This window comes from Pelmatolapia mariae, linkage group LG16_19, assembly GCF_036321145.2.
Source record: "Pelmatolapia mariae isolate MD_Pm_ZW linkage group LG16_19, Pm_UMD_F_2, whole genome shotgun sequence".
NCBI classification, from domain to species: domain Eukaryota; kingdom Metazoa; phylum Chordata; class Actinopteri; order Cichliformes; family Cichlidae; genus Pelmatolapia; species Pelmatolapia mariae.
Window position 1 is genome coordinate 7187794 of NC_086241.1, and position 16837 is coordinate 7204630.

General features: G+C 42.6%; 1 protein-coding gene across 4 annotated transcripts in view; it reads right to left on the reverse strand.

Moving 5' to 3' along the window:
* Positions 1 to 15408, reverse strand: part of hecw2a (HECT, C2 and WW domain containing E3 ubiquitin protein ligase 2a) — a 46299-nt gene extending 30891 nt beyond the window's left edge. For 2 of the 4 annotated variants that reach the window (XM_063496686.2, XM_063496683.2), the window contains exons 1-2: positions 14777 to 15408; positions 3723 to 4338 (exon numbers count right to left, since the gene is read on the reverse strand). In XM_063496686.2, the coding sequence (XP_063352756.1) occupies positions 3723 to 4101 (379 nt within the window). In that variant the 5' untranslated portion in view covers positions 4102 to 4338; positions 14777 to 15408. Of the gene's footprint in view, positions 1 to 3722; positions 4339 to 4647; positions 4665 to 14776 lie in introns of those variants that run through there. The other 2 variants (XM_063496684.2, XM_063496685.1) reach the window with 2 other exon arrangements.
* Between the last annotated feature and the right edge of the window lie 1429 nt (positions 15409 to 16837).

Here is a 16837-nt window from a genome sequence, read left to right on the forward strand (position 1 = left end):
GGGAGGGCAGGTAGCTTATCATTGAATGTCTGCTTAGTCAAGGAAAGTGTTGTCTCCTCTGGGGTATAAGACCCCGGAGCTGGTAATGAAGTCCTGGCGGCCTTATGATCGATATGAAGTGACCTGACGCCCCACCAGGCACCAGCAGTTTGCACCGTCTCCTCCTCCCATAGTTTTCCCAACAAGGAAGGAAATGTCTGGAAAATGTAATCAGCTTATCCAGATGGGTTAAGTCTTAGAGGTCAACAGAAATTAAACTGATCGCCTGGTAAACAAGTTAAAACCATCACGAAGTCGACTCCTTTATAGGAGTAATTTCACGCCGTCCAGAATTTACTGCCGTCTGTTGTGCGGCAGGTTTGTCTGACCTTTCCAAAACCAAAGGCGCCCATTGTTTTCTGAAGCTCATTATCCATCACTAACACAGTCCATCATGCTGATGAACAGCTCGCAGAGTTGGAGTTTTCCCTCAACGTCACTTTGTAATTATCTGGGGTAAAGAGACAACGTTCATTATTTGCTTCAGTGAACAATGAAAAGGCAAATTTATGACCGCGGCAGAGATCCCCGTGTTTAATGTGGTCAGAAATTTTTTAAAAAACTATGTTAGAAACAAAAATTTAACTTGAGTTAGAAACTGGGTTCACCATGACGCAGAAGAGACTCATACACCTGACCCTGATTAATGTCCTCGCAGCCCCTCATTAGGAAATTTAACGCCTAAACCACGGGGCGCCAATTTGGAGTATTATATCTGTGCACCCAGATGAAGGTAACGCTCTGGCTTATTATGAGCTGCCATGCAGCAGGTTAACATTAGCATTAGGCAGTAATTTCACACTAACTTTGCTCCAAAAGGGCACTTGACTGCTGTATCCTGAGAAAAATTTGGCTTATGAGGTAAAATATTCTGTATATTTGCACAGATTCTAGCCTGCTGTCTCTTAAAAGACGTGCAAGAGTGGGATACTTTTTAATGGTTACCTGTGTGTGCACCTGATGTGTGTGCTGGATCATGGTGCAATTTTGGATGTTTATACTTACAGCTTATTATTAGCCCCCCCACACACACACACACACATCAGCAACCCACGACTTCAAGCTTTGCTTCTGTGCACTTTTTAATATTTGTGCTAAATACCTCAGCACCATTAGAAATACTCCGTTTCCCATAAGCCCCATACCAGCCATGTGTGCACAGCCAATAAAAACAGCTTGAAAGAGGGGGTTAAGAAGCTGAGATCACAGCAGTGTGTAAACACTCATGGTGGACAGTACACCACACTTAGATTTTTCAGACATAAAAAAATAAGAATAAGAATCTGCTTTCAATCACAGAAGCTCACAGAGGAGCAGATCTCATTTGGATCTTTACTACGTGATCAAAACAGAGTGGACTGATCACCGGTGTGCTGGTTTCACACTCTGATTCCTGTATTAGCTTTCACCATCGTGGACAGATCTGCGTGAGCCCGATAGCCCTCTTCAGCACTCAGGTCGACGGATTTCCTCCCTGTCAGATTCCTGTCTCTAAGCAGGATTAGCGGACATTATTGGAGACCACCCGGCTTGTGCGTGCTTTGTGATGGTGTGTGTGTTATCGTACACCGAGGCAGAGCTGTGACACGTTGACTCAGCCTCCAGGCCCGGTGTAAAGTCTCAACAGCTAATGTTTCAGTATTGACTCGCTGCTGGAAGCTCCTGCACGAGACTCTGCACCAAGCTATCGACAGATCTCGATAACAAAACATCGGGATCAGCCGAAAAGCTTCGAGGACACGCAGGGTCAAGTCAGCTCTGAATGACAGCGAGCTGCCAAAGAGTTCAGCAAAACAGATTCAGGGGTAAAAATACATGTAAAAGTTAAAGTGACTGGAAAAAATGATCATTCAGCTGGCGTGTTTTTGTGCTGCTGATTCTCATCACATACGCGGGAAGTGGGAAGGAATTTGTGGAGGCCAATAAAGAAAACACATTTTCTTAACCATAAGTCAAAATTTTTGTTTATTATCTCAAAATTTAACTAGCTATCGACCTATCGAAACGTCCATAGCAATCAAACTGTAGATTTGAGCGTTATAGTCTAATTTAGTTTCCTTTCAGTGATATCTTAGTTTTTTATACTTATACCAAATTCTTAAATATAAAGACAACAATTTGAACAGCTAAGCTAACTCTGGATCTAATTCTGAGTTTCTAGGCCCTGTATTTGCTAACTCCAGCATACCCTAAAAGCTGAGGACTCAATTTCTGCAGAAAAACATTTGAGGCGAGTGGGGTCTCTAACAGCCAACCACATTAATATGTGACACCCACGTTGATGGCCAAGACCTCCTTTCTTTATGGACTGTCAGAGTTACAGAGTCACTAGCAATGGATTTGACATATATTGACATATAATGCCACCACCTCTTCTATCCACCCTTCCAGGTCTATATTGGGTATTAGCAGTACTTTTAACAATGGAAGGCAGAAAGCCAGGCTTGTTTTACTTTTAAAATCAGAGGGAATAGGTTGTCTGATGAGCCACTGCGGCTGGCATCACCTAAAAACTGCTACAAAGATGAGCTCAGAAGAGCACAGTGGACAAACAGGTCTGCTACCCCTTGCGTTAACACCAGTGTTGAGCTTATTAATATGCAAAACTTAAGTTTAGTTTAGGCTGCAATGACAGTGCCCTGAGATGGAGTCGAACACTATCGAACCGCCAGCCTTCCAATCAGTGGACCTGCTCTACTGTCTGAGCACATACACCTCGCCTCTGCAAAGATATCAGCATTATAACAGCATCAACACTGATCTGAGAGATAAGCTGTCCCAGCCGTGTGTCATTTTCAGGTCACCCCATATAAGACTGATTAAATCTGAGAAAAGCTCCCATCTGACCCCCTCAGAATCAGCTGATTGCTTTTCTACAGTAACTTTAGGATATTTAATGAAACCAAGCAAAATTCTGCGTTCATGCTAAGTGTAATTTTTCAGAGTTACAGAAATTTAATGGGGGGTTTTTTCTCTCCAGGATATGTCGTAAGCATAGGAGATAAGTCCACATGGCATTTTCAATTTATGATCCGTTTTACACACACAACAGAATTCACAATCTGAAGCCAAATCCGTTTTTTCCGCACATTTTTTATTTATAAGCAGTTCTGAGAATCAGCATTGTGTGATCTATCATAGTTTGAATAAAATGCACCAGTTTAATGTCTCTGATGAGCAGAAAAAATCACTGGTAGCCTGGATGATTGATCGGTTTTCTCATAATTTACTGGAGAAAACTTTAAAAAGTGCATTTTGTGTAAATTTTCAAGGCTTGTATCACTGTGTTGGATAGGCGGCTTTATTAAAACAGCTTTTTTACCTACGTTTAGATACCAGGATCATCGCGTTGCTGCAATTCCTTCTGAATCCAATAATTTCTAGTATAGCCATATTGTAATGTTTCTTAATGAGGCTGTGAAATGGAGACACAGCGCTGGTGTTCACACGTTTTGCATAATAGTTTGGACAGTTTTTTAAATCACCGAAAGATCTGGATCATAGAGGATCTTGGGAATCAGTAGCTTTTACAGTAAAAAACTGAAATTTTGCACTGATTCACCAAAAATGCTGACGTTACCATACAAAACACATCAGCTGACTCTGAGGGGGTGAGCTGGGAGGCACTGACTTGAGATTTGACACAAATTAAAGTTCCTTTACTTGCCATTGCATCATCTTACCGATGTGGTACAGCCCGATCCAGTCTGTAGCATCCACTTCCTCCTTTATGTCCCAGGATATGACGAGGTTCTGGCCACGGTTCAGCGTGTACTCCAGAGTGGACGCCGTCAACGAGGACCGGCTCTGGGATGTCACCAGGTCAGTGTCGCTGTTTGCCCGCGGAAGCCCGATGGGGCTGCTCACCACGGACACGGTATCTACAGCCGCCCCGCCCCTCTCCGCCAGAGTCCGCAGGTTCTCCGGGCTGAGGGTGTGCCGGAGATGCGGGCTGCGCCTTCGTGGGGCCGACAGGTGTTCGCGGCCCCCAACGGACAGGTTGGGTGGATTGTGGGAACGGGTCCTGGGCGGCAGAACCGCTGTGGCGAGGGAAGGACGCATGTTGGCAACAAGTGAAAGCAGTTAATGAGTAGAGCCAAGAAGTAGAGGCAGAGATGAGCTTCTTATTGACGGTCACCAAAGCGATGACACATGTTTCTGATTCATCTGCCTCTTGTCTAGAACTGATGTGTGGGTTCCTGATCCACAAAGGTTTCCATTTTCATCCGTTTTCGTCCCTTAATGAAGCCAAACAGTGGACCCTTTACTTAGTTCATGTTATCCAGTGGCATTAAGAACCTGGGGATGGAGAAAGAGAAGAAAGACAGACAAAAATCAGTGAGCTACAAAATTGCTCCGGCACAACAAAAGCAGTGATTGCTCGGTGCGAACTGCAATCAAAAACGGCTGAACAAACATCTGTCACCGGAGCGGCTGTTTGCTGTCAAAGAAGCTGTCACAGACACAAGTAACCCGGCACCGCCACGTGGTCCATCCTTCCTCTTCCAATATCACCATTCCAACACTTTTACTTTTAGAGCTCATTTTAAGTTTTCTTTCATTAATTTAATGCACTATTTACTTCTTTGAATGATGAACGATGTGTACCGTGTGTTCCCTCTCTCTGCTAGAAACACTCAGCCCACATGAGGAGAAGAGCAGGCTGAAATGATCTCATTTGGAATGCATTATCTCTACGAGACCGCTGGAAAAGGAAATCTTTAAAACAGCACACACACACACACTCGCGTCTGCAACAGGGTTTCAGTCAGTGTAGGCTGCCTCAGTAAAAGAAAGGAGAGAGGCGACAAGCAGCTGTATCTGCCTCCCAGGAAGCTCTTCAATCAGCAGATGCCAGTTTGGGAAGTGTCTTGGGAGCGCTGTCAGAGTCTCAACCACAGCCATTTTGTTTTTAAAGAAAGGATGCCATGTGACTTCAGAGTCTAGCCAGGGGGAGGCTGGTTTCAGTTAGACTGAGGAGCATTAGCGGTAAATGTGTGTGTGTGTGTTTCTTTTTTAAGGGTAGAAAAGGTTTGGTAATATTTAGCTAACGCATGCCTGGTGCAGTCACTGGAAAATAATGTGGGCTGCAGTCTCAGCTAAGCCTGATATCTGTGGTATTTGAAGTATGCCTTGAGAACCGAGCCGCTGGTAACATTTTAAAACTGTCAGCTCGTCTGCAGACCTCAAAGTGGGTTGTCAGACTAATGGTATTCAAAAAAACCAAGAATCACTAGATGGTCTGAGCTTCATTTCATCTTATGAACCTCTTACCATTAAGATGGTACCTCATTTACCATCTTAAAGTCACTGCAGCCTGCTAGGGTTACAGGTAGGGCGTCTCTTATTTGGGACACTCAAACAAAAACTATGTCTATGAGATTTAATTTGAAAGGTAACACCTTTTGGCTTAAAATCAAAACCTAACTCCGGCTGCAGAAAGGATGCGGGTGACCTGGTGGAGGTCAAAGAAATGAAACTGAGTCTCCAGAAGTAACTTAATCTGCCAACCAGGTCTAAAACTCACTGCTTGCTCTTTAATCTGGACCAAAAAATAATGACTGTAAAGAACTATGGAGAAAAATAAATAAATAAATAAATGACTTAGTAAATAATTATGCCATTAAATGCACCCCAAAATTTAAATAAATGTAGGCTATTATTCTATAGTTTGAAAAAAATAGATAGATAAATACATTGACATTTCAGTTCTTTACCTTTGCAGTCTTAACTTCCACCCAAATGTACATGCATATTATTGGATAATCACCACGCTTTCATTCTGAAAGTTTGGTTAATGACTAATAATAACTAGCTTGAAACGGTCCTATCTAACATTTTCCCTACTGGTTGGATCGCTGACCAGGCTGCCCCTATGGTGGTCCATGCAGCTGCTTGCCCGGCTCCATCATCTTAAAGGATCACTCTAACCTGAACCTCACCTAAGCTACCTGCTGGAGTCCAGCACACTGAAGCTGGAACTCATCTGAGTTATGTATATGTCACAAAGTTCATGGCATAAATTAAAGTACAAACAGCATTATCTAATTCTATGTTGCACTTATTTCACAGTGCACATGGATGCATTCACACATATGTATGAGTAACACCCCTCACCTGAAAGACAAATCATATCTGTGGTAAAAACTAGAGGTGGGCGGATCGATCCAAATATCTGCTCTCCCCTACATAAAGCTCCTGATATAGGCTAAAAGTTTTGGTATCAGCGTATGTTTTCTGGTTTTCCATTTGGCACTGTGAAATCAGCTTTGCTCCATGTCACTATGTCAGCGATTTAAAATGACTTTTAATAAAACAGTTTATCTTTAAGCACTGGGACAATCATTTTGTTTTAGTGTATCGAGAATCACGTAATTCTACTTGTATTTTGGTATTGTGATATTCCTAAATATTATGTAATTGTTTGTTATACTGTTTAGTTAACTATGAAGTCAACAGTAATAGTAAAGTTATTTTATTTTTGTATTTATTGATATTTTTTTTTAAAGTTTATTTGTAATCTTGGCAGTTTTGGTCCTCCATATAGGAGCACAGAAAAAGGGTGTTTGAGTTTTTTTGTCATCCCAGTTATGTTGAAATATTCCTTAAACATTGATTTTAGTGTGTTTTTTCCAGCCATATGCTCTCTCCTTTCCTTCGTCTACTTCCATCTTTCTTTCTTGACTAAAAGAATCAAATTGAAAGTGACACTGAGTCTTCACAGTGGGTATAAACCTCACACAGCTGCTATTATAAATGCTTCCTCTTATCAGTAATACCATCTTCCTTTCTGTCTTTCACTACATTCTCATTAGTGTTTCATTTCCACTCAGAGACCATGAGGTAAGCTGAAACTCTTGACCATGCAAAGGAGGAAATCAATCTGAAGGTGATTCATGCGTGTCTCTGAAATATCCCGGGCCTGATGCTGAAATAAGATCTGTTGCATTTGTCATGAGGAAAGCCTGGACGTCCCTGACTCAACGAGATTACCGAGCCCAGACCTCGTACAGGGATTTATGGCAGAATAAAACCTTCATCACAGATGCAGGAATACGTAAATCCAGCTCACGTGCTCACATGGCCAAAGTCATATAGCACCAGCAGGGGAGCGAGGTAACATTCATAAGCAAGCAGAGGCATCTTCAGTTAAAAAATAAATAGATGTGAAGCTGCTTGGTGGTTATGTAAGCGCTCCTGTGGTCCAATAGGCCCCCTCATGCAGTTTTTGCCAGGCATTGTCTAACCTCGATGTGTAGCGGGAGACGCCGTGGCTGCTCACTAAAATAGAGAGGATGAGGAGTGCGTGCAGCAGCTCCAAACAGCACAGAACAAACCATGACCTCAGGAGACAGCATTAAGTAATCTGGACCCATTCCAGTGCTTTTTTTCTTTGAAAAGACTCCTGCTTCCCATTATAATCCCGAAGCCCGGCCCTGCACAGTTTGACCTGGATTAGCGATTGATTCTCAGGAAGGTGAATATAGATAAAGCCTTGCATGAGAACCCCAAAATCAAACAGCTTTTCTCAGTGATGATAAATGTCTCAAATACCGTCATTTGAGCGCTGCTCTGTTATTAGGCACCGAATACTTTGTACAGTGCACCGCTGTGCGCTGAATACTAACAGCAGACACATCTGCAGCAGAGGAGGTGATGGAGTGTGCCAGACTCTGCTGGATAGTTGTTTTCTTGCATCCTGTCAAAAAGAGTTTCTTCAGAGAACGCTCCCAAAACCAGATGGCAGGTTTAGGTATTCAGGTATCGCTATCGTGCTGTTCTTCGTGGCAGGTCGGGTTTTTTTTCAGTGTTGTTTGTGAAGCTGGAAAACTCCAGCGTCCCAAGTGACAGGCATGACTGACAGGCACCATGGAAGCATTATGGCTGTACATCTCCCTTTGCACAGCTCACAGTTCTCTCAACACAAGGCACATGCACCGCTCTACTGCACGCACACCATGAGTTTTCCCCTGGTTAAACAATTAATTAATTTGATCGAGTTTAGTTTAGTTAGATTCTGGATTTACTTTTCTTCTTCTCCAAAGCCTCATGTATCTTATTTATGTGTATCACAACCACAGTTCAAAAACATACCAGTGAGCCATATAATTACACTTTCTTTGCCTTTCTTTCATTTAATACTAAAAAGCATGCTTCTGCTGTCAAGACATACCTCCTCACTAACAGTTAAAAGCCTATAAAACTGAGCAAAATGGCAGTTTCCAACATGAATCGAGACTCTGATGCCTTAAAAACAAAAACCACAAATGTCAATGTTTGTATTTTTTTTTTAAATAAAAGCTTTTTTTAATGTCAGGCTGAACATTTTAGTCACTGCCATCTTGCTTTTTAAAAACAAGTGATATGCACCTGCCAATCATAAGTTAGGTCCAACCTTAAAGTATACCCTCAAATATTGTCTGTTTTACTTTAAATGGGATCATATTTTACTGAAAAAACATCATGTTGTTTTAAATAAGACTTAAAACTAGTGACTGAGACCATAAACTCATTAGCAAGACATTTATAGAGCTCATTAAAGAAAGTGAGAAGGAGGCTCATTTTCTCATAGACTCCCATACAATCTGCCTGCTTTCTGGAACCAGAGGAGTCGCCCCCTGCTGGCCATTAGAAATAATGCAGTTATAAGGGACTGGAAAAAAAAGTGGGCACATCTTTTTTCTTCTCCTTTTCCAGAATTCTGAGAAAAAAGTCAGAATTCTGACTTTAATCTCAGAATTCTGAGAAAAAAGTCAAAATTCTGAGATTAAAGTCAGAATTCTGAGATTCTGTACATACCTGCTATAAAACATGCTCTCATATAATTAAACTACATTCTCACAGGCATTCAGAAGCAAACCTCCAGAATAGATTAGCCAGTCATAAAATAGATGGGGTTCTACTCGTCAAGTCCGTGACCTATTAAATTGTAAAAAACCTTCTTACATAGTTAAAGTTGTAAAAGAGTCTATTGTAACCCCACTTTTGATCTTTTTCTGAGTTTAAAAAGGAGCTTTGGTTACTAAATAAACCAAACAGCAAGTAAAAGAACAACTTAAATTCAAAAAGTGACACTACAGTAAGGGGAAAAGCTGGGGTTGAGCTCTATCTCTACCAAGATTTGCTGTTGCTTTAAACTCTGTTGTTTCACATTCACATTATCTCACGTAAGCAAATACCCTGCAACAAATGTGTATTAATCCTCCGCTGCAAATACTCCTAAGCAAACGCACCTCTACTCAGTGGGATTAACATTTTCTGAAATCGACAGTGACCATCTGTTACTGAGCAAATTACTAAACCTTTACTTGGCAGTAAGAAAAACACAGATGGATTTAAGGCCAATTCGTGGTCCCACCACATCTGCATTAACCTCTGGGCCTGAAGAATAAAGCTGCCGTTGAAGTGCAGTTCCTCTCATGGCCACTAGAGGCTGCTTAAACATGTTTAAATCCTGGTACAAAAACCAAAAAGTTTTGTTCTCTATAGGAAATGTACCCTGTATCTGTAACAACCGTAGGGGTGTGATGTTGTTAAAAATCGAAATATTTATCATAATTTAAGTTTGCGTCACTTCAGCTCTGGACTGTGCTCCATGTCTGCTCCAGTGATTACTTAGCAGTAATCAGCAGGTACCTGTGTTCGTGTGATGAAGCCACACAAAAGGTGAACTTTGAACTTCTTTCATCTCACCCGATTATGGACACTTATTCTAAAAGGCTAATTGTTAGGCTTGTACATGCAAAAGTCTAAGATTCCTGCAAGGGTGTATGTGGATAGATGCTCTGCAGGATCAAAAATTAAGTCCTCCAGAGAACTCCACATTGTACTTGACTTACTTCTTCATGTTGTGCAGCTAAACCAACTATTTTCTTTTCCCCTCTAAAATGAATACAGTGATTTAAAAACACTTTTTTGGATAAACTGTGGACAACCACCCACTGATTCATGAAGTCCTGCTGTGAAGCCTCGAGCTGAGCATTTTTATAGTATTTGTGAACGCTAATGGAGACCATAAATTACAAAATGAACATCACGCTGCTTTCAATAAGACTTGGAACTGGAAACTGAGACCATAAAACCATCAGAACGTCATAAATTTTTGTTTTCACAAACACAGGAGTCGCCCCCTTCTGACTTCACTTTTCAGACCTGGAAGTGTGTGCATCTTTTATATACAGTCTATGCACAGCTGTTGCTTCATTTTATAAAAAAATTTACAACTGACAATCAAAAATGAAAACCTTTGCTGCTGCTTTTCTGGTGTTTTCATGTGTGCAGGTATCTGAGTGTCTGTGTACTAGACACACAAGTGCAAGCAAGGCTTTTCTTTGGCTTGGACCTGAGGACACACACACGGAGCTCAAATAGGCGCCCGTAAGGAGCTCTGACCCAACATCATCTGTTGACCAATCATTTTCTCGTAGACAGACGCACCCGTTACACCTGCAGCTCCTCGTGCACATCACTTCGGGTTTTGTGATGGTCAAGTTTCGCCAGTTTCTTGATCTTCGGTGGTGAAAACAATTAACAGTGGAAAATATTCAGGTCATCAAACATTAAAACGAATCAATAATGAAAATAATCGCTGAATTCACCGCCTGCGTTTCACCATCTGGATACGTGCCGTGAGCTGTAGGTGCCATGATGTCAGTAAAGGGATTTCTCCACCTCTCACTCTCTGCCCCTCTGTTTCTCTGCCTGTGTGTTTGTGTGTGTGTGTGTGCCAGCTCCCCAAGGTGCCCGTTCTGTCAGGCTGTAAAGTGCTGCAGTCACCTCCACAGGGGCACAGAGGGGTCCCTCTGCTGACACACACACACACACACACACGCGCACACACACGCACACACACACACACACACACACACACACACACACACACACACACACACACACACACACACACACACTGTGGCACACAAAGTTAGGAACAAATCACACAACCAGCACAAAAAAACCTAACTTTTACACACTAAAAGCACTTATTTCTATCCACAAGAAAGATGCAGCACCATAAAATATCCTCTCCCTGAGCTCCATGATGACCCTAAAGGTGGATGAAGACTACAGCTCACACACTGCAGCGAGGCCAGGTTTAAAACTGGAAGATGCACCTTTGTGAGTCAGTCTGAGCGAACACGGATTTCAGTGCCGGTGTGTTCCCACTTCCCAGAAAAAGTGCAGCGCTGTCCCACTCGGGGTATTTTTTCCCTCTAAACACATTGCCCTGGGAGTAAATGTCCAGGATGAGTCACTCCTCAGGAGGTATCCCTCCATGTGACAGGCCTCGGGGAGTCAAAAATAGCATTTACGCTGGAAGGCTGATTGATATCTCCGAGTTTAAAATGCTTACTATAAATGGGAATGTGGGTTGTGTGTGGATGTGTAAAAACTGTAAACAGACGCTGCGCTCGAGGCATTTGTATTCTGCTCTCTTTATTTACTTTAACTCCTCATCTTCATTCACTGGTGACTGTGCAGACCATCATTACAAATTTATAATGTGCAGCCAAATGCTTAAAATTCGAGCACAAAACCCAAAGTTTCTTAGCGCATCAGGCTGAGACCCACAGAGGAATCTCATATTAACAGAGCAACTATAGAAATGTGACTATCTGCAAAACCAACAATTATAATAACTGAAGGAGACAGCTGGCTATTCGCGGGTTAAGTTAATCATGGATTAATGATGACCTGCACATAAAGCAGTCAGCCGTTTTGTGACATCACTGCAGGGTGACACAGCCCTCTATCCCTCGCCCATTTTAACATCTGACGCATCGTCTCCTTCTATTTCTACCCATCTAAAAAAAGACTCAATAAGGGTGATTAATGATAACGATAACCCAGCTCTTTCTCACCATACAGCTTCACTTCACTTTGTTACAAACCACAAAACTGCACACCCTGCCTTAACGCTTAACTAATAGTTAAAGTTGTATAAAAGGTTAAATACCATTTGAACTGTTGCTATGATACTATTTGAAGATTTCATATCCAACTGGTTTTCATTTAAACAGCACCAGAACCCCAGTGATTGGACGTTCCCCTGTGAGCAAGACTTAGGTGACTGTGGGGAGGAAGAACTCCCTCTTTAACATCAGGAGACCTCCAGTCTTTTACTTATCTTTAATTTGTAGATATCTGTGCCTGCACATAACCCTGTCCAGTTTATAGATGCAGACTGATAACCAAGCTTGGTAGCATTAGCTGATAACTTAGCACTCCAACCCCTCGTCCAGATATGGTCAACTCTGGCTCCAAAAAAGACAACATGGTGGCAGACAAAATGCTTCAAGATATGGAGTCTAAAACCAAAAGGCGATGTCACAGTAGCCATTTTTAATATATGGTCTAAGATTGACAGGTATAGAAGAAAAATGGCACGACCTCATTAAAGTGCATTTAAGATTTCAAAATAAACAGGAAGTGAGGTAGACAACAAAACAAAAAGCCATGTCACCTGTTTGTTATTCATGGTCTCTCTATGCTTTCCTTTTTTCTTTTCATCTTCCTCTCACATCCCCAGCATGTCACAGTACATGGCTGTCCCTTCATGATCCCAGCTCTGTTGTCAGTCTCTTCCTGTTAAAAGGAAGTTCTTCCTCCCTACAGTCACTAAGTGCTGCTAACAGGGAATTATCTGATTGACTGTGTATCCAGTTCATATTAAAGTGGGAAAATCAACTTATCCCACATTAATATGCTTTCGAAGAACAATTACAACACACATGCATTTACTACAGTACTTTATTTAAGAGGTATACGTAGAACTGAAATAGCCAAAAAGATAGTTTATGCTGTTTTTCCACATCACTTTTACAAATTACTTTGTATATTGAGTCCTCAGTCAGTAGACCTACGTGCAGCTAACACTAAAGACTCTGTAGGGTCTCAGTCAGGACAGATATCAGGACCAAACCTCCCCCCATAACCTCGTCAAATTCTGTCAAGTGGGGAAATTTTCTTTTCTTTGCAAGAGCAAAACAGAAATTCTGCATGTTCCAGTTCATCTCGGGTAACGCATCTGTTTCAAGTATCAGATTTTTGAGAAAGCTGAGCGTGTTTGCAGCTTTGCAGATTTCATCCAAACCCCTACCTTGAAAGCAGATCAAAGCATAAACAATTTATAATAAAGTTGTTCCCAAAGGGGAATTTAGCAAAGACACTGCAGGCTCCACAACAGCAAAACTCAATTAGGACCACAAATATGTTGAGATTACAGGGGGAACTATGAGGGGATTGGGGCTTGAATGGGACAATATAACTCTGCTGTGAGGTTGTTTACCTACCTGATGGCTGAAAGTCAGAAAGGCTTTTTGCTAAGTTGTGATGTGAAGCTACATAATCAAAACTGCCTCTCATTATCAGACAGGAAGCTGACCCAGAAAATAAACTAGTTTCTATCATAAAATTGTCACTGCTCGCTTATCCCACAAACCAGTGATGGAAACATGAATTCAATGCACGAATGCAGCAAAACCAGTAAAACTGCAAATATCATGTTTGTGTTTATCACGTCGTTAAATGTGACTCATGTGATTCATCATTCATGTATTGTCCCACACTCTTCAACCCCAATTTATTTCATGGACTAGAAACACATTTCTAACCCTGACCCTGTCTGGAGCATTGGTGTTCAACACTGATCCACTAGACACACTGCTGGCGCGTCTACACTGTCAGACTGGACCACTCTGAAGGTGGGTGTAGCTAATGTGGGAGGCCCCATTCTGGGCCATGAAATGGCACACCATGGCAGTGTACCAGTGTGACCAAACGCCAAGAAAGTAAATGTGGGACAACAAGTATAAGAGTATAATTTACTAAACTAATTTTGTATCTTTGATGATGCAAATTAAAGGTTTGGCATTCCCTGAAATGCTGAATTTTGAATATCTGAGCCATTCAAAGAGTACAGCAGTGCCTCAGTGTGTGGGACAGGGGGAGGGGGCATAAAAATCATGTACAGTCTTACATAAAGAGGTAAGCCTTGTGGCCCTACAGCATGCTGAGCTACATCCAGTGGTGACGGAGTTGTTGTGAGTGTGAGAAACAACAACTTTATCCTCTACGGATTAAACAGAAAAATTCAAATGTGCATGTAAAATTACACCAGGTAAATTAAACGTAGACTGAGTATTCAAGCCCACATGTTGCCACATGCCCCCAGTACCTTCTGCCTTTAATAAACAGGTGCGGACTTCATTAGTGCAGAGACACACGAGGTGATGTTTTTGCACTTTCATGGATTGGGATTCAGATCGATCCCGTCGGGCTGAGCTGAACCGCCGTGGACGTAAACAGGGAGCAGCACCCCCGAGCCGCGGGGACGTGGAGGTAACCCCCGCTCATGGCGAACCGCGTCAGCAGAATCACGTTACATAACGGCTCGCATCCAACTTTAATCGTTTCACTCCGCGCGCGCGCCGCTGGCGAGGCCGCGCGCGGCAGCAGGCCGCACTGGCGGAATGTGCAGGTGTCGCCGCGCGCTATTGGATTACTGTGGGAATTCCCTACGTCATTTTCCCCTTTCTGCGCGTCTGTGCAGAGACACGCGCGTGACACAGAAATCGATCGAACAGCAGCAGCGCGGAGTCGGTGCTGCGGCGCTTCAGCGGCGCGTTCAGCTGCTCTAAGCAGCACCTTCATCATCGTCATCATCAACAGGCTCTCGTTGCCTGCTGGAAGCCACGAGCCCCTGCACGCGCCCCCCGCGCCTCGCGGAGCTGCTTACCTTTGGCGCAGAGGTGCGGGCTGCTTGGTGGGTTCCGCGCGCGGAAATCACGGCTCAGGTCCGTGCGGTCCAAATGAAGCGAGACGGGCGGGGTGCCGCGCTACGGCCCCCCTCCCTGTCGGATCCGGGGCAGCTTCGGTTTCGGAGTCACGTACCGAGGCAGGTTCCCGGTGCAAAGCTGCGGCGCTGCAGAGGCTCCTCTTCGGCAGCAGCTTCCAGAGGTGTGCGCACGAACTCCGCCAGCTCCACCCTGCGCTCCGTCCGCACAGGTTTACGGATTACAGCTCCGGTATCACAGCCTCAGTGCCCCCCTCTCTGCATCGCAGTGCGCTGCAGTCTGAGCCGACGTCCTCCCAGCAGTCCCAGCAGATGCTCAAAACCTGACTGGGCTGAGCAGCTGCTGTCAGTCCAGGAAGGGACGAGAAAAGCGTAGCCTGCCGGAGGATGGCGTAACGGCAGGGTGTTTGCAGAGGAGCGACTTCTCCTCTTTAGGGCGCGGAGGGATTTCTTCAGAGGATCATCGAGCCTGATATGTAGTTTTTTGACTGACGATAACGTACAGTATATACGCTGCATATTAATGTGGGAAAATGCCAGAGTGGGCGTGACTCTGGACACGTCCCACCGAGAGAGAGAGTGAGACTGCGCTTAGTGTTGTCTACCTGTCTACAGTTGCGCCACAGACACACACAGTACTAAAGCACTATATTTAAAAACGTTTAAGGTCTATGGAGGACCAAGTCTGACAAAATCAAAGAATAATAAAAAATTTAAAAATATATCACAAAATGATAAATTCATGTTTCACGGGCCTCTAAAAACGTTTTTAACAATTTTACTTAACCCCCCTCCCCCCCCAAAAAAAACAAAAAAACAAAAACAAACAAAAACAAACAAAAACAAACAAACATCTGTAGCAGTTATAAATAATAAATGATTGTCTAATTAACTTTCTTTAAAATGTTTTGAAAAGCTCAGAAGTAATCAAACGACCTTTTCAAATATGTTTATGTTAATATAATTGTTTTTCTTTCCAAGAAAGTAATATTTGGTGGGGAAAAAACTGAGGTTCATTTATGCGATTTTAATGTAATAAACTACTAAATAAAATTAAATAAATGCATCAGAACATGATTAGGCTTAAAATTTGTTATGGATTAAGAAAATATTCAAAAATTAGAAACAGAAAATATAGAGCTCAGGTGTACTTCTTAAAATTTTTATGTATTTATTTATTTTACTTTCAACCTCTGAAGCTCTCCGTATGTATCACCCAAACTCTGTGGTCATTACGGTATAACCGATTTCATTTTACAGACTTTTTTTTTGTTAAGTAAAATTGAGTGGAGTTTGTAGAAACACTGGCTTGGTTCCTTTAATAATGTGATTCAGATTGTAGATAAACAGGTGATAGGAGGCACACAGAGTCCTCTGGTGAACGTATAGAAGGCATGCAGCAAGAGTGCCAAACTGAAACAGAAGAAGGTAACGCAGAAACGGTGAACCTGTGTCTTAAAAACTGCATGGGCTTTGATGACCAGCAGGGGGAGACTGCTCTGGCTGAAAAAATAATCCTGCTGTGTAGGGAAGATGGCCCTCAGCTGGCCTGATCCATGACACTTAATAACATTATGATTCAAGTCTGCAGTTTGAGGTCTAATTTAAATCAGCATGATGTATGTTTTGCAAATTATGCTCCCATTACAGTTAAAAAAGGAGGATAAAACAGGGCATACTTTAGGGCTGTATGCTGGTTTGAAAAGCTAAGAAGACTGTGGAGAAAACGCTGCATTTCAGGCTTTAACAGGACTTCACTGATTAGTTAGTGCCCTCACGCCCATCTCTTACATACTAGTCTTTGGTGTTGCATGAAAGTGTAGTGTAAAGAGTACTTTCGGGTGAGACGCTGATATGTGGTCAACAGTTATAGGTATAGCCTGAAATACTACTACTAATCATCATTCACTACTTTTAAAATAGTTTTAGTCACATTAAAATCACAGTAAAAGCTTATTTCAGCTGCGCCCTGATTTACAAAAACTGTCAAATTATAAACACAGA